Source organism: Panthera onca, chromosome D2 (genome assembly GCF_046562875.1).
Source record: "Panthera onca isolate mPanOnc1 chromosome D2, mPanOnc1 haplotype 2, whole genome shotgun sequence".
NCBI lineage: Eukaryota > Metazoa > Chordata > Mammalia > Carnivora > Felidae > Panthera > Panthera onca.
In genome coordinates, this window is record NC_138349.1 from 28,298,273 (window position 1) to 28,315,016 (window position 16,744).

The 16,744-nt window shown below is 58.1% G+C and overlaps 3 protein-coding genes across 10 annotated transcripts in view; 1 reads left to right on the forward strand and 2 right to left on the reverse strand.

Moving 5' to 3' along the window:
- The window catches only part of LZTS2 (leucine zipper tumor suppressor 2), a 10,122-nt gene extending 2,822 nt beyond the window's left edge, over window positions 1-7,300 (reverse strand). The window contains exons 1-4 of one of the 7 annotated variants that reach the window (XM_060641716.3): window positions 4,413-4,513; window positions 2,020-2,083; window positions 1,426-1,875; window positions 134-796 (exon numbers count right to left, since the gene is read on the reverse strand). In XM_060641716.3, the coding sequence (XP_060497699.1) occupies window positions 134-796; window positions 1,426-1,833 (1,071 nt within the window). In that variant the 5' untranslated portion in view covers window positions 1,834-1,875; window positions 2,020-2,083; window positions 4,413-4,513. Of the gene's footprint in view, window positions 1-133; window positions 797-1,425; window positions 1,876-2,019; window positions 2,084-2,656; window positions 4,270-4,412; window positions 4,537-5,359; window positions 6,479-7,187 lie in introns of those variants that run through there. The other 6 variants (XM_060641715.2, XM_060641717.2, XM_060641719.2 and 3 more) reach the window with 6 other exon arrangements.
- A 2,318-nt stretch (window positions 7,301-9,618) lies between these two features.
- On the reverse strand, window positions 9,619-15,093 carry TWNK (twinkle mtDNA helicase). Of its 2 annotated transcripts, none has more exons than XM_060641713.3 (5): window positions 13,117-15,093; window positions 12,690-12,930; window positions 12,431-12,538; window positions 11,973-12,114; window positions 9,619-10,813 (listed from the first exon to the last, which is right to left on the reverse strand). In XM_060641713.3, the coding sequence occupies exons 1-5, from the start codon at window positions 14,357-14,359 to the stop codon at window positions 10,493-10,495; spliced, it is 2,055 nt and encodes a 684-aa protein (XP_060497696.1). In that variant the 5' UTR covers window positions 14,360-15,093; the 3' UTR covers window positions 9,619-10,492. The 2 variants fall into 2 exon arrangements, with proteins under 2 accessions (XP_060497696.1, XP_078290865.1); XM_078434739.2 differs by having other exon boundaries at window positions 12,898-12,952.
- On the forward strand, window positions 15,086-16,594 carry MRPL43 (mitochondrial ribosomal protein L43). Its single transcript, XM_060641724.2, has 3 exons — window positions 15,086-15,259; window positions 15,348-15,454; window positions 15,576-16,594. Exons 1-3 carry the CDS (start codon window positions 15,129-15,131, stop codon window positions 15,815-15,817), a joined length of 480 nt encoding a protein of 159 aa, XP_060497707.1. The 5' UTR covers window positions 15,086-15,128; the 3' UTR covers window positions 15,818-16,594.
- Window positions 16,595-16,744: the final 150 nt, after the last annotated feature.

A 16,744-nucleotide genomic window follows, 5' to 3' on the forward strand; every position in this document is an offset into this window, starting at 1 on the left:
ACTCTGCAGGTTACGCCGGACAGCTGGGCTGGGGACCGCCCCCCCCACCCAGCACAAACAGAAATGCTCCTCGGACTCCCCAGCACCTCTGGATGTCCTGCCATGCCACCCCCATTATCGCTGCTGACCACACCTGACACATGGTCACCTCACTCTCGTCCAGACTGTCCCGCAGCTGCTGCAGCTCTGCCTCACGGTCTCGGAGCTTTCCTTCCAGGACACAGTGCAGCAGGGCCTCATCCGAAGGGGGTGGCGGGGGTGGGGGCGGGGGCGGAGAGCGCTCCCCACAGGAGCCGCTGTCAGGGGAGGCCCGGGCACCGCTGCCCAAGAGCCCCCCAGCCACACGGCCTCCCAGGGAGCCTGTGCTCTTGCTGGAGGAAGACCGACCACTGTCCGAGTGGGAGGGCCCAGTAGGGGCCCCTCGGGCTGGACCCGGCAGTGCCCCCCGCCCGGGGCCGTGGGAGGGCAGGTGCCCGCCTGGGGAGCTGTTGGCTGGCTCTGCACCCCCGGTGCTGTAGGTGGGCAGGCTGGACAGTGAATTTCGGCCGGAGTCAGACAGTGTCCCCGATGGGCAGCCACTGGCCCAGCCACTCAGTGCCAGGGGTTTGTCAGCAGCCGAGGAGGAGGAGGAAGAGGAGGACGAGGCAGGGCCCCCAAACAGCTGGGTTAGGCTGCCCTGGCTCCCAGACAGTCCGGCGGCCCGAGGACCCAGGAAGCTAGGTAGGGATGGTGCCCCTCGAGGTTTGGGCAGCACTGGCTTGAAGGCTGTTGGGCGGATCAGGATTTTCTCCATGTTCTGAAATGAGGTGCCATGGGACACTGGGGATCAGCTGCCCAATCTTTCAAAGCCCTTATCATACTCCCTGCCCTCCCACCTGGGGTCCCGATCCCCACATGTTAATAATAAATGCTACCACCGGCTGAGGGCCTCCCGATGTCCTCTACATCAAGCAATTTAAAAGGTTCATCTCTTATCATTACAACAGCCATACAAGTAAAATATCATCAGTATCCCCATATTACAGATGAGGAAACGGAGGCTCAGCAAAGTCAAAGACCTCGTTCAACATCAGACATGTAGTTGTTGTGCAGTAACAGTAATTTGAGCAGCTGACATTTATTGAGTACGTTATGTGACAGGTACTAGGCTAAACCCTTACGTACATTATTTGACTGAATGCTCACAACGATCACATGAGAGCTAACCTATTACCTCCATTTTACAGGTGCAGAAACTTTGGCTCAGAAAGGTTAAGTGATTTTCCTAAGGTCGTGCAGCTAGAAGGAGGCAGAGCTGGGATTAGAACCCAGGTCTGGTGAATCGGGAGCCCACATTCTCTCCTCTGAATCGACCCTCAAATTCCGGCTTCTTCAGGGGCTCCTGATTCCACCCAGGCCCCAAAGGAAGGGCTAGCCGGTCCTCACCTTCTCCAGCTTTCCAGAGACAGGGATGAGCTTGGGTGGGGGGCCGCGGAGATGGGCATTGCGTGCCCGCTGCTCTCGGGCATCCTCAAGGTCACTGCTCGGGCTGGGGGGTGACTCTGTCCGGAAATCCTCGTTGATGTAGGTGAAGCTGGTACCAGGGACGGCCTTCCTAGGGGGCACAGCTGGACACAGTGGCTCCTGTGCCTCATAGCCACCCCGTAGCAGGCCATCCTGCTGGCGGAAGAAGGTGGGCCCAGAGGGTCCGTGGTGGCGGGGAGGAGCTGCCCCCCCAGGGCAGGGCCGGCCTGAGATGAGGCTGCTCACGCTGCCCATGGCTGGAGGTTGTGGGGCAGTGGTGGCCTCAGGAGTGGGCTCCAGTGGCACTGGCAGAGTCTGCACAATGGCCATGGCGACAGGGGCTCAGGCCTGGCCAAGGGCCTCCAGGGGAACCTGTGAGCAGGGCAGGGGTGTAAGAGTCCCTTCACCTGAGGTCCCTCCCTATCTGAGTCCCTGAGTCCCTCTCCTGACCCCGCGTCCCAAGACAAACAGCCCCCTGACTGCCCACAACTTCCCCCTCCAAGCACTAGCACCAACCTGACTTCTTCCTGGGACCCAGACCACTGCCCAGCTCTGGTCTGAACAGGGCTAAGGACTGACTCTACAAGCAAAGATGATGATGGGATGTGAGGTCTGGTGGTTACGCAGGGCCCTTAACAGCAGAGGCCCAGGCCCCAGCCTAAACCTGCACCCCTCATGGAGGCTAGGACTCAAGTTTAGGAGGGAGCTCTCTGCCAGCTCCCAGCACATGTTGCTGGTCCCCTAGGACAGGTGTCCTCATTACAGAGCAGTTTGGGCACAGGCAACCTCAGGGACAGAGTCAGCAGCCACTCAGATGGCATTTAGGGAATAAAGAGCCAAGGCCAGGCAGTGCCCAGCCTCCCCCAGCTGGGCCTCAGTTTCTCCCAGACAGAGAGGCAGCAAGGATGGAGCTGGCCAAACAAGAAACCCAGAGCTTTTAGGGAGCCCACAGGTGCCCTCTGGGGTCTCCCGCCTTCCAGACGTGGATACAGGCTCATGCGTGTTTCCATGACAATTCCCGGCCTCACCATACCCAATCAATCAGGCCTAAAGGAGCCTACACAGGCATGCCACCAACCTCTAAGAAACCATGCGGCTTTAGACATTCCCCAGAGTAACCCGGAGGGGATGAGGGTAGAAGCCCCACCATCACCTTTGGCAGCTGCTCTAAGATCTCATTTCCCTGGAACCCAGGGAAGAGGGCTCCACCTCCCCAGGCTCTGCTCCTTCCTGGAAGCGGACAGCAAGTCTCCGCCCGGAACTCCCTCCCCAGTCCTGAGGCCGAAGACCAGGACTCAGGCATCTGCTGAAATCATCATGCAGAGCGGGGGCCAAGAAGCGGACAGAATCGAGTCGGAACAGGAGTGTGCGTTTGTACTCATCGGTGTGTGTCGGGCTGCGCACAGGCGCATGGAAATGAACTTACTTCGCGTGTATGTGAAAATGTGTGAAAACGCGAGTGCATCTGAGTGTATGTATGTTTGACTAGAGGTATGAGTACATTCGTATATTCGTATGTGTGAGTTCATATGTGCACGAGTATGTGCGTGCCTCCGGATCACTCTCAGGAAATACGTAAAAGTGGTAACTGCATATGTAGTAAGTAAATTTGTGCTGTATGAACGTGACTGAGAGAAGAGAACATCTTTGGATAGATGTCCATTCACATGTTTACGTGGAAACTGCATACGAACAGGGAAGTGAGTGTGCACAAGCGGGTGCAGAGCAGTGTGTGCACAGAGCATGTGTGAGAGTGGGTGGGAGCCTGGGTGGCGAGCAGGGCCACCTAGGTGAGCAGGAGCCTGGTTTCTGTCACTCATTCGAGTGTGGGGAAAGGACAGACACATTATCTGACTCCTTTGCCGGGTCCGTTCCCCTTCTTTCTTGCTTGTATCGCACGAGGCTCCCCCTCCACTCCCCACTCAAGTCAGGAGACCATGAGAACCGGGAAGGTATCCAGACTGAGCCTGGAAGCGGGGGTAGGGGGGGGGTGGGGGTGCGCTGAGCCCATCGGCAAGTGCCAGCCCCGAGCCAGGCAGCCGGGGCACCGCCTCTCCTGCCCTCTCCCCCACCACTCCAGGGCATAGAGAAAGCTGTGGGGTTAGGGGCTTCTTAGGGGGCAGTGGAGGCTGGCACCTCTGTCTGCATTTGCCCACTTCAGTGAGCACTGAGAAAGTGAGAAGTAAGGGGAGGAGACAGGCGGACTCAGAGAAAGACAGGGGCCCAAACGACCAGAGACAAAGACTCAACAGAGACCCCAGGGTCAGGGAGACAGGCTGAACCAGTGAGCCCAGGGACCTGAACCCCACAGAGCGAGGGGCCCCTAAACCCAGAAGAGACATGAAAGCTGGGCCCCGAGAGTCAGACGCCCAAGGAGCCAGAGCCAGGCCTCTGGAAAGCCAGGCCCAGCCAGCCGGGCTCCAAGAGCGGGAGCCCGAGAGAGGAGGGGCAAGTGGAGGCTCCATTTTGAGAAACGCGTTGTGTCTGTGGGAAAGGAAACCCCTGGCTCTCCCAGCACTCCTTGAGTAATCACTCTGGCCCAGCGCACGCACACCCCCTTCGTGGGCCGGGGGCAGCCGGGTGCTGGCTTCGGCCAGGGCCCCGGGCAGGTCTGGCTAAGCCCAACTCCCGCAGACCTGTTCTGGGGGCTGAAGAGTTGGGGAAAGTCTCCCCCCCACCAAACTCCAAGGACTAGTCAAGCGGGATCGAGTCTGGGATCACGAGTTCGCATTCCGCGATAGGAAGCCGGGAGCCCCCAACCCACCCTCCAGGGCCCCCCGACACCCCCCCCCCCCGCCTCTATTAAGTGCGGGCGGCTGGGGGACGCCTCCTCCCCACCCGCCCACCGCCGCGCACAAGTTGGGGGCGCCCCCGGGTCGCCTCCCAGCCCGGCCCCCCCTCCCCCTCACCTCCGCCGCGCCGCTCCATGCTCAGCCCCGGGCCGCCCCCAGCGCTCCACAGGCGCGCCGCCCGGCTCCAGCCCGCGCTCGGCCACTCGGAGCCGCCCGGCCCGGCCCGGCCCCGCCTCCGCGGCGCCCCTAGCCCGGCCGGCCCCCGTCCGGCCCGAGTGGGCGGCGCAGCGCGGGGGAGGGGTCGGAGGGGCGTCCCCGCCCCGGGCGCGGACACGCGCAGGCGCCCCGCGTCACGCGAGGCCGACCAGGCGCACGCGGGGGCTGCGCCGGGGGACCCAGGATCCCCGTCCCCCCGCGCCCCCACTCCGAGAGCCGGTCGGCTCAGGACTCGGCCGCGGCCGCGGGTCACCCTCTACCCCTACCCGGGCCCCGGGGCCAGCGGCAGCTGGTCATTGTTCGAGCACAAAGGGCCGGGCGCCAAGGCGGCCGCCCTTCCCCCTCCGCTTCTTCGGTCGAAGCCTCCCCCGCAAGACACACTCTCCGGCTTCGGAGTCCAGAGCGAGACGCCGAGGGTCGGCTGCCCCTCCCCCGCCCCAGCCCCTGCTACCGGGACCCTGCGCCCCAGGATGAGTCGGGGGCCGAGGCTCGCGCCGGGCCTGCCCCCCACCCCCAGCGGTTGGTGGAGGAATATTTGGACTTGCGGAGGCGGCGCCACCTGGCGGCGCATTCGGTGAATACACTCAGTCACCCCCCGCCCTCCACCTTGGGGGCCTCTACACGACTCCCCGGCCCTGTACCCTCTCCTGCGCGAGCCCAGGCCTGTCTCAGGCGCGGCTCTCTGCTCCCCAACCTTCCCTCAGAATCATTTAAGAAGGAGGTCATTGCTGGGAGAGAGGCGCAGCCCCTGGTCCCCCAACAATCACTGGGGTGAGCCGGTCCAAACCTACACCAGCCTCACAGCTGACAACATTCCTCTGCCTTCTCAGGGTCGCAGATAGTCTCACCTTCTGGCAAACACCACAGTCTTCATAACACCCACACGACCTTTCCCACATGCAGTCCCACGCAGCCACAATCACACAGTCTCATCCATCACGTGGTTCCACGCTCCTTTCCATAATCTTTCAGGCCACCGCACACACAGACATACTCCCTGTCACAAACCTTGTTGTGCACAGTCTTTCACAACAACTCAAAGTCCTTACTACCGACTCACGATCTTAAATAGGCTTCCTCTCCTAAGCATCTTTCACACATTGGTGGTCTCATTCACAGTCAGACAACTTTCATAAACAGTGAGTTTCACAAACATTCTACCACACAGACTTTCCCCGAAGGGTCTCTGTGCCCCAGTCAGGTCAGCTGATGCCCACACCCCTGGGCAAGAACAGCTTCCCACCCCCTACTTGCAACCCCACCCCCAAGGCCAAGGCCTGCCAGAGCTCCTCTGCCCCAGGAAGGAGCATCCCCCCCTTCCAGGCCACAGCCCTGGCCAGCTCTCAGCTCTATTTTTAGCTCTATGGAAAGGGTTGTTTTTCTTTCTTTTTCCCTGGAAAGGGAGACATAACCCAACTACCCTCAGGCTCATCCCAGACCCTGAGCCTTACAAGAACAGACTGAGCCCCCCCTCCCCAATAGAGACCCCCTCCCCTGGCCTTGCCCTGATCCCAGCCTCTTGGGGCACCAGGAGCCTCCTCCCCTTTCTGGCAGCCAGCCCAGAAGCTCAGGCAGCAGCTGGGCTCAGCATGTGTGTAGGGGTGGAGGGTGGGGCGGTGAGGGAGGCAGAAGGCCGCTGCCCACTCCCTCATTCCCTGGGGGAGGGGGCTCATCCTCCCTTCTAGGGGAGGGAGATAGGCCCACTCTTGTATTTAGGGACATTTACCCTCATGCATTCTCCGGGAAAGGGCTCCCACCCTCGCAGGAGTGGGCTTTCTGCTCCTACATTGGGGGGAAGAGCTCCCAGTTGTGCAAGGAGGGGAGTGGTAGGAAGGGGACCCACTGGGGCTCAGGCAGCTGCTCCCCGGACTGGAGGTATGGGGCAGGGGCTGCTGTACACTGCCATCAAAAATAACTCCCTTCTTCGATACCTTCAGGGATGAGGGCACCACGAACATGTTCGGGTGAAGGAAGGAGAGGAGCCCAGGTCACCCCACCCAGTGCAAGTCTCCAGTCCTGCGCTACCCGGACTCCAGGGGGCGTTCTGTTCCCACTTCTGTGGGAAGGTTTAACACTTCTCTGGAAGGAGAATGGAATACTGCTCGGCTGGAGACCTTGCAGACTCGCCCAGGACTGGGGAGGGAGGTCCTCGCCCTGATGCGCGGGTGGGGGAGCACAGCCCACTTGTCTGCGAAGCGATCACGTGCTCGGCGCCTGTTTACGTCTTAGTCTTCACCTGTGGGCGGCCAGGAAGCAGGAACCTCGGGAGGTGTCCCACCCGGCCCGCCCCCGTCGGTGGTCACAGGGCAGCCCTTTATCTCCAACCCCCGTCAAGTGCGCGACAGCAGAGCGCTCTGTCCGCTGGGGGTCCGTGCGGGCCAGTGGCGCTGCTCCAGGGACTGCAGGGGTAATCTATGGGGCGCGTCCTTTCCTGAATGCACGTGTGTTCGTGTGTCCCAAGTGCGTGGGTCTGTGTGCGCGCGTGTGTGTGCCCGCTGGTGTGAGTTTGTGTCGGTTCCCTGTTCAGACTCCTCGCCTGCGCCCCGCCCCCGTCCCCCAGAGTGGGGACCCCTTTCTCACTCCAGTCCCCGGCTTCCCCAGATCGGGAAAGTTCGCTCCGGAGCCGGGATGTGTGGAAGGCTGGAGTTCCGATACCTCCGTGTCCCCACCACTCACCCAGCGCCACCTGCGCCGCCGCTCCAGCTCCCGCCCAGCTCCTGCTCCAGCGCGGGCACCTCCTCGCCGCAGATCCGCCGGCTCCCAGCCAGCTCCGGGCTCCGGACTCCGGGCGCCCGCCTGGCCGGGCCTGGTGGAGCGGGGCGGGGCGGCTGAGGCCGCGCCCCCGGCCCAGGAGGGGAGTGGTCTGCCCAGCACCCCCTCAACAGCCGACCCGGTATCCAGCCCAGCAGTAGCTCAACGGTGGCCTGAGGCTGCTCCGCTGGCCTCCGACTTCACAGGCTTCTGGATTTGGCTTTCGACCTGGGAAAGGGGCGAGCAGCACGTGACCGAGAGCTAAACTACCTGGGTGCCCTAACCAAGTTGGCGATAGGGCTTTACTGCCACCTGCCCGGCCCTGTGGGGAGCCAAACCGAGTCCACTCTCAGCTCCTTCCCTAGGCACCGGGAAAACCCCTAGGAAGCAGACAAAGAAGGCTCAGGTTTCACCAAAACAGACCCCGCCCCACCCTCGGGTCAGAGCTGCCCTCGCACAACTACCTTCCCCCTCCCCTGGAGTAGGTGTCTGCCCAGGTGAGTGTGCTTGCCAGTTCTGGCCCCCCACAGAGCAGGGGCCAGGCTTCCCTTAGACTCATAAAGTTCCACCCACAGGCACAAACAGGAAGTTGCCTTGTACTGCAGGGAGGCACCTAGGGCTCCCTCCCTCCATGGCACCCGAGGCGGCCTGTGGGAAGGCACAGACTGCGAGGTCTCTAGGTATCTGGGCCACACTCGCAGCCTGAATACTTGGGCAGCGGGAGTGCAGTGAATTTAGTCCCTTCTCAAACCCATCTGCAGTAACGAAGCTGCTGGAGGACTGAAGCTGCCCCCCTCACAGACAAATGTGACCCGGAATCTGAGAGCTGCTGATCCAGCTGGACCCTGCTTGGCCAGGCCCTTCCTGAATGCTCAAGGAGATTCTTAATATCCAATTGGACATAGGCAGAACCAGGGTAATTTGACTTAATCTGCTCTGGTTGGGTACAGGGACAGTGGCTCCCAGGGATTCCCCCACTGCTTTCTAGGCTCCTGGGACTCTTGAACATACTTTGGGCTAATCTTGATGTGAGGAGTTTAAGACAGGGGTGCAATGGAATGTGTTTGTGTAGGGGGAGGGCTGGGGGAGCATTAGCTTCCCCTGCCCCCCATCATTATTCTCGTTTGTGCCGGGCAGGGAGTCTGCTAGGAGGGTGGGCCAAGACAAACAGGCAAGTGTGTGTCTGTCCCTCTATCCCCAATTCACAGGGACCTCCGGGATTTCCTGAGAACTCACCAGGAGTTCCCAGTAGATCAGAATGTGGGATGTAGAACCCACATCCTCAGAGGTAGGACTGACCTGGTGGTGTGCATCTGGAAGGCATGGCTGACGTTGTTATAGACCCTGGATGAGGCCTAGACCAGCCAGCGGCTGGGAATGATTACTGCGGGATTAGGAGGCCTGGCTCCAGCCAGTCTGGGAGACCCCCAAGAAGGGAGGCCCTGGAGGAACTACCCCCTCCCTCCCCCACAGGTTCTTCCCCAGAGAACAGCTTTGTTCCAGGGTCTATTTCAGGAGTCAGCTGTAGCCATAGTTCTCACACCCAACAGACCAGAGAGCCCAGAGCCTTCCAGAGGGCCCCAGAAGCCCGCTTAGGTGGACTTGGGGAACCTGATAAGGCAGCCCTGCCTGGAGCGAGCAGGAAACCTCCGCCTACCCTTACAAAAGGCTTCTTCCCAGCTCCCTCAGGACACCTGGCATTCTGACCACTCTTGCATGCAAATCTAAAGGGAAAATAGGGCTTAAGGGTATCAGAGGAAGTGAGATGGAAAAGTGCCATCATTTAGAACTATTTTTCACAAGTCTCTTACAGGACAATCCCCTTCAGTACTTGTTAAAGACGAGAAATCCTGTAACTTTTCTCAAACCTCTAGAATCAGAAACATCTGTGTGTGTGTGTTGGGGGGGAGGGGAGTAGGCCCTAGGTTCTTCATTTTTAAAGAATCCTAGGAGTTCTGACACATACTGACATAAGACAAACACTGAGTGTACAAGGATGAGGAAAATGGATGGGGAGTCCGATAAGAAGGCAGCATGCGGAACCCGCACTCAGGTCAGTGAGTGGCTCGTATCACTGAGGGACAGCTGGTCAGGCAGGGCCTAGACATGTGGCCCACTGACCCACACCTGTGCCAGGGATCACATGGAGATCTTCAGGGAAGATAAGGATAAAGAGACACCATTCTGTCATCCCTAAGCCAAGAAGAGGTATAAGGGGTTGTGTGGGTGAAGGCCCTTTAATGCCCGTTTCCTTGGGAGTGCACAGCTAAGACTCCCTACTGAAAGCAAGAGGAAAATCCAGTTCTAGACTGGGGAGACACCTGGTGGACAAATAAGAAAAAACACAGAAACCAAGGCAATGGAAAAACTGTTTTCAGTAAAACTAGAAAAGGCTCTACAAAAAGTCATGACTGTCCACCCCAGTGGTCTGAGGTGACAGAATATGGAATCTGTGTCCATGTGGCAGGCACTCCGGGCTCTGCTTCCTTCCATGGCTCTCTGGCCAGCTTCCACCTTTGGGGCCCTGATACTACAGGGTCAAGCACCTAGGATCCAATCAGTGGTAGGGAGTGCCACCTCATGGCAGGGTCCAGAATGGGCCAGAGAGGAGTCTGGTACCCACCATGTCACCCTTTGGCTCCACAAGCCTAGGTTTGAGTTTGGCAAGAAGTCCTCTATTCCCTTCTATGTTCAGGGGGCCTGAACCCACTACTTTGAACTCAATTTGCTCATTCCCACCTCAGGGCCTCTGTATCTCATTTCCGCTCTGCTTGGATCCCTCTTTCTCCAGATGTTCACACGGCTCAATCCTAGTCCTTTAAGCCCCATCTCCGATGTCCTCTGCTTAGAGATATCTGTTCCGACCCTAATCTACACTAGGCTGTACGTATTGCCCTGTTTTCTTTTCTTCATGGTGTATCTCACTGTCTAAAAATACGTTTTGTGTTTGTTCATTATTTCTCTTGTCTTGCTTATCAGACTGCAGGTTCTAGGGAGGCAGGGAGCTCATCTGTCTTGTCAGCGCTGTATTCCCAGGACCTAGAACGAAGCCTGGCACACAGGAAGTTCTCAAGTCTCTCACTATGGAACTCTGCCCTAGGTTAGGCCCCTCCGTGGAGGACCCCTAGCTTAGGCCCACAGGACAGAGGTAGTCTTGGCAGAGGGCTAAAAATGTCTATGCCCCTGCCTGTCCGGCCAGGCTCATTTCAGTGTCCGGCTCTGAACAGCCTTCACCTGGAGGGCCTGGAGGGGTCTGGCTGGCAGGGCTGGTGGGCCTGATCCAAGCAAGTCTCAGAGTTCTGGGGCACAGCCCCCTTTTTGCCAGAAGAGGGCTTTTTGGTCGCTAGCCCATTGTCATCCTTGACCTTCTTGAGCCGAGCCTTGCTCTTTGGTGGTATGGAGAAGGTAAGAGAGCTCTTGTTGAATTCAAGTGGGAAGACACCTACGTCTCCATCAAAGCGGTTCTTGGACACCTGCAGATACCGTTTCCCTGGACCAGTTACCAATTTCCTGTCCTGTAGGATCAGAACGTTGTCCGCTTCCTGGCTTGCCTGGGGGATGGGGGCAAAAGGAGGAAGGAGCAGTGAGAAGACATAGGAGAAGTAAAAAGGAAGGTTGAGGGTCCAGGGAAGAATGGCAAAGCCATGGACTACTGACCACAACCTGGGGCCACCTGAATCCTTCAGTTCCTTGACTACTCACTGCTGCCCTAGATTCTGTACACGCCATTCCCTCTGATTGTAACACTTTTCCACAGCCCACCACCCCACTCAACCCCTGCTTCTTATCACTCAGGTCTCTATCAGAATGTCACACTTTAGGGCGCCTGGGTGGCTCAGTCGGTTAAGCGTCCAACTTCGGCTCAGGTCATGATCTCGCAGCCCGTGAGTTCGAGCCCCGCGCCGGGCTCTGTGCTGACCGCTCAGAGCCTGGAGCCTGTTTCAGATTCTGTGTCTCCCTCTCTCTGACCCTCCCCTGTTCATGCTCTGTCTCTCCCTGTCTCAAAAATAAATAGAACGTTAAAAAAAAAAAAAAATTAAAAAAAAAGAACGTCACACTTTATCAGAGACCGTTCTTCATCCCCATAAACAAAGAACGAACCATCATCTTCCCGCTTCTGTGTTACTCTCTTCCCTAGCTCCATGTCTGTTCCATTGTGGCACAGTTTGTGCTCCCCACCCTGTATGCCCTGTGCCCAGCCGGCCTGCCATGTAACAGGCACTCAGTGTACCCCTGGAAGCTCCAGGACTGGGCTGGTCCCGCTGCCCAGGAGGCCCTCCCATTTATTCGATTATCTAGCACTTACTGTCTGCCAAAACTCAACCTAACCTTTGTTGACACCTCCTCTCCCCAAATGGGTGAAGAAGTCTCCCCAGATGTCCCAGGCTGACTCAGATGTTTCGCGGCTCCCCCAATGCCTGTGTTGCCTACTGTAGCTCTTATCATACTGAGTTATAATCACGGTCTTGCTATTTTCCCCACTGGATGATGTGAGCTCTTAGAGGACAAGGAGGGCAAAGGACCAACTATCATCAGCCTTTATATTCCCAGCACACGTATTCCTCATGTCATGGCCCAAAGGCAGCGATAGCTGTCTCCTGGCTCTTCTAAGTGGACAGTCAAGATGATTTAAGGCTGAGTGAGGGCCATCCCTGGTCACACCTGCCCCCTCTACCCTCCTAAGCTTGGGCTCCTCTAAAAGCCACTCACTTTGGCTGAGCCAAAAATGGACGCTGTCTGCAGTTCCTTATCGTCATCCTCCTTCCGGGGGTGAATGACCAGTGTCACGTGGCAGCTATTGTCTGTTGCAAACTTTCGAAAGGCCCCGACGATGTAGTCTTGAGCTGCAATCCTGCCCCCACCCCAACAAAGTGAAGAGGTTATCGGACACAGACAGAAGCACAAGAGCGTACACACACTCTTGATTTATTCGCATCTCCCCAGGCCACAGACCCACACTACTTCACTCTACCCAAGAACTCACACTTAGGCTCCTCTCCATACGTCCCACTGCCACAACCCACACGTCTGTGAAGGCAGAAATACACACAGGGTGGTGTGTACCGGCACACAGGTCAGACATCAAGAACACAGCGTGTGCCTAAGGGCCGGCTGCCTACGAAGACACGCGTGTTCAAGTGTGTTCCAGTTACACAAGAGGGTGTCACCTGTCTGTGGACAGCGGCTCGTGCCCCATCATGAACTGCAGATTGTCGATGACCACATGACAAATGTCATACACGTATACTGCATGTTGCATTGTGTCTATCACAGTCCTGGGAAGAGGAAGAAGCAAGGAATTCAAGAGTCAGTTACAAGCAGTCTCTAGACCATCCCAGCAGAAAAGCCAGCATTCCTGAAAATTCTGTTGGGGATCTGTTCTCCTGCAGTCCCATTCTCTGAAAACCCTCGGCCCTGGAATCTCACCTGATGCTCTGCTGCCCATGGAAAGTCATGAAATAGAGAGGCAGGTCCTCAAAGCGGTCGGCCCACTCATCGTATTTGTCCAGTTGCTCTTCTAGCCGCCCCACAGCGAACTGTGTCAGCATGACCCGGGCGAGTCTCACGTTGCTGATCTCAAAGCTACCCCATAGCGTGTTTACCCCCTGGGTACACAAATCCAGGGCATACTCACTGATGAATGTGGTCTTCCCACTGCCTGTTGGCCCTGCAGGGGGTTGAATACAGACCTGGGTAAGGGAGGAAAGTTCTACCCTTAAAATTAAGACCCGGAGCAAGGGTTTCAAAGTTGGGAGAAGCCTCCTCTTTAACATTTGCCACGGCCCAAACCCACATGCGTTTCATCACCTGATCCTCTGCCTCTTACCCCAAGAAGTGATTTCCCAAGGCTCACCTGTGAAGACTGTCAGCTCGCCCTTCCGATGTCCCTTCAAAAGACGATTGAGGTCTGGGAAGCGGTTCCAGCGGATGCCAGCTGCCTGCTCCACATTTGACAATTCTCCTAGCACCTCCTCCCGAAGCTGCCGGAAAGACACGATCGACTTGTGCCAGGCGGGCAGGGCGGTACGCAGAATACGAGAAAGACTTAAGCCTCGGTTCAGGGCCTCCAGGGGCCGGGGCTGCCGGTCTCCAGGCCGCACCAAGGAGCATCGCTTGGGATTCAGTTTTCGGGCAAACAACTTGGCAGCTTCCCAGGACCGAAGGTCATCTCCTAGCCAGAGCACAATACGTCGAAACTGTTCGAGGTAAGGGAGCAAGGCAGGGGGTAAGCAGGCTGTTCCTCGGGGTAGGGCAAGGGTGGGCAGCCCTGTGGATTGGTTCAAGGCCAGGCTGTCCAGCTCACGACTCGTCAGTACCACCTCAACATCTCGACGACTGATCAGTGGTAATCCAAACAGATTACGGTAGACCCCAGGCCGGGGAATGGTGGTTTCCTTGTAGTGCACTCCATCTCCCTGGCCTTCAGCGCCTAGTAGCTTCAAGCCTCGTAATCCCAGACCTCCAGGGGAGAGCCAAGGGAAGACAAGGCTGCGAGCCGGCCGCAAATACCGCACATTGAAACGCCTGAGCGTGTCATCTGTCACTCTGGTAAGGCCAAACATCACACGAGCCAGCTGGGCCTCCTCCGGCTCAGGCAGCTCCCAGAGAGGTACAGCTCGGTCCCAGATCCTCCGGACCTCCTCACTGTCCTCCACTTCTGGGGCCTCACTGAGCAGGACTCCCTCTCTGGCCCCATCTCCTCGTCCCTCCACACTGGCCTGGAAGTCTTCCCAGCTCCCCTCTGCTAGACTGGTCATGCAGAGAAAGCGGCCTGTGGTCTTGTCAATGAAGAGGCTGAAGGAAGCAGTAGCACCATTCTGGTCCTTGAGCGGCAAGGCCTTTACAAAGGGGCTGGGTGCCCGCAGGCAGCTGTGGCCATCTTGGAAGGGGATCCCACGTGCCCGCAAATATTGGCGGATTTCAGTTGCAGTTACAGGCAACACTGGCACCTCCAAGGCTGGGAGAGCCTCCTTCCTGTACCGTCTTCGGGGAGGGCCTGGGGCCAGGCTTCTGGGCAGGCCCCTGCGACCCATCCACTCCCCACGCAGCGGCAGCAGGATACGGAGGGGGTACCCACCTCGAAGGAGTATCCACATTCCTAGTCAAACCGAGGAAGTCACTACTTGGAATGCCTTCCGTGCCTTGTTGGGGGGGGGGGGGCTTCGCTAGGTCAGACCCCAGGGATCCTCGGCGCAGCACTCTACAGAGCCCACTGGAGGTGGTTTCTTTCTTCCAACTTCTCCCTCATAAACATCTCTCTGAATCCTCTTCAGCCCCTGCGCATTGCTACTTCACATCTATGGCCATCTACAGGACCCTTTCACGTCCGTGGGCTTCTATCTGGCTCTCTGTCTCCATGGCCCTGTGCAGCCACCTCACCTCTACGACCCTCCACACTGCCCCTCACCGCTGTGCCTTGCCTAGATCATCTCTTTACCACTTCCGCCCCTCCAGGGGATCTCCTGGTCGTCCTCATCTCTACCGCCGCCTGAGCCCTTCCTGGCCTCAAGGCGCTAGCCCCCAACTCGAGGCTCTCCTCGCCGCTCCTTCCTTCAAAGAGGACTCACCACAAGTAGAGCGCCACCCGGCGGCTCCCGCCAGACCCCGCGCTCACCTCGCCCCCGCGCCCGGGTCCTCCCTCGACTCTACTGCCAAGAGCTGTGCCGCTTGCGACCGTGGCCGCGCATCACCACCTTCCTCTCGCCCCTCTCGACCGCAACGTGGGTCACTGTCCCACGCCCCGGGCCATGACCGCGGAAGCAAAACTCCCCGGCCGCGTGTGTTCCCGGAACCGGAAGTCCCGGCGTTCGTCCCGCCCCCGTCCCGCGAGGTTGGGTTGGGCTAGGCTGCCTGGGCGCTGTAGCCATGACGGCGCGCGGGACCCCGAGCCGCTTTCTGGCCAGTGTCCTCCACAACGGTCTGGGTCGCTACGTGCAGCAGCTGCAGCGTCTCAGCTTTAGCCTCAGTCGCGATGCGCCCTCGTCCCGCGGCGCCAGGTGAGCCGGGCGCAGGGCGCGGGGCGCTCTCGGGGCAGAGTCGCCCAGGGTCGGGGGTCGCCGTGCTTACTCTTCTGGGCTTCCTCAGGGAGTTCGTGGAAAGGGAGGTGGCAGACTTCGCCCGACGGAACCCGGGGGTCGTAATATACGTGAACTCGCGGCCGTGCTGTGTGCCCAGAGTAGTGGCCGAGTACCGTGAGTGGGGCCGGACGAGGGCTGGAGGGCGGCATCTGGGGGGTGCTCCGCCGGCTCGCCTTCCTCTCGTCTTACGCTGATCCATCCGCTTCCTCTCCCCCCACCCCCTCCCTTCGGCCAGTTAACGGGGCTGTGCGCGAGGAGAGCATCCACTGCAAGTCAGTGGCGGAGATTGCGACGCTGGTGCAGAAACTGGCGGACCAGTCGGGCTTGGAAGTGATCCGCATCCGTAAGCCCTTCCACACGGACAGCCCTAGCATCCAGGGCCAGTGGCATCCCTTCACCAACAAACCGACAACGTTGGGCGGGCTGCGCCCGCGAGAAGTCCAGGATGCCGCCCCAGCCCAGGTGCAAGTGCCATGAAGAGTTACCCCAACAACTCCAATCCCAGGCTTTGGACTCTTGCCCCAGTGGAGGTGGTTCTTCCTCTCTGGTTCAGGGGATTCCAAGCCCACGCCGGCAGATGGAGCCCACCAAAAGGGAAGTTGACGCCAAAGCTTTTGCTTGGGATAAAGAAGAGCTGCTTGTCTTCGTTGCATAGGAGGAGGGGCAGTGACTTTGTTAAGTCTCCTAATTATTGCCCAGTTGACATCCTTGAAATCTGATTCTTCAAGGATTTTATAGGCTTTTATTTCTCTGTAATCCAGACTGATAATAGTGATCTCAAATCCAGGTGTGGGGTTTCAAGACTGGCTTCTGAGGAATCTCTGATGTCCCAGTTCTTTCTTTCTTTTTTTTTTTTTTTTTAACATTTATTCATTTTTGAGAGAGAGACTGTGTGTGTGTGTGTGTGTGTGTGTGTGTGTGTGTGTGTGTTTGTGAGAGAGCGGGGGAGGGGCAGAGAGAGAGGGAGACACAGAATCCGAGGCAGGCTTCAGGCTCTAAGCTGTCAACACAGAGCCCAATGTGGGGCTCAAACCCACAAACTGAGATCATGACCTGAGCCAAAGTGAATGCTTAATTGGCTGAGCCACGCAGGTGCCCCTCCCATCCATGTCCTATTTCTGCAACCATTGAACTAGAGAGAGCTAGCACCTTAGATTCTGCTGTGAACCTGGCATTAGGACAGCCACTTTACATCCGTGTAAATGTTTAGATTAGAAAACTGAGGTTAATAAACTTGCCCAAAGTTACACTTGAGATCTTCAAAATATGTGTATATTTTAAGTCTAACCCCATTTTTCATTATCCTAAAACCAGAAGGGGAACATACAACCCTTCAGGATGGTTAGTGTTAGAGGCCATGTGATTATCCAGTCCTAACCCTTGGAGACTGATTCTTAGGCCAGG

Excerpts from the sequence above, each read along its gene's own strand:
- MRPL43 (XM_060641724.2), top strand. The coding sequence starts at position 15,129 with ATGACGGCGCGCGGGACCCCGAGCCGCTTTCTGGCCAGTGTCCTCCAC. Across the intron at positions 15,260-15,347 it reads CCCTCGTCCCGCGGCGCCAG|GGAGTTCGTGGAAAGGGAGG; the intron begins GTGAGCCGGGCG and ends GGGCTTCCTCAG. Across the intron at positions 15,455-15,575 it reads CAGAGTAGTGGCCGAGTACC|TTAACGGGGCTGTGCGCGAG; the intron begins GTGAGTGGGGCC and ends CCCTTCGGCCAG.
- TWNK (XM_060641713.3), bottom strand. The coding sequence starts at position 14,359 with ATGTGGATACTCCTTCGAGGTGGGTACCCCCTCCGTATCCTGCTGCCG. Across the intron at positions 12,931-13,116 it reads CGAGCTGACAGTCTTCACAG|GGCCAACAGGCAGTGGGAAG; the intron begins GTGAGCCTTGGG and ends AACCCCCTGCAG. Across the intron at positions 12,115-12,430 it reads GAGCCGCTGTCCACAGACAG|GATTGCAGCTCAAGACTACA; the intron begins GTGACACCCTCT and ends GGGTGGGGGCAG.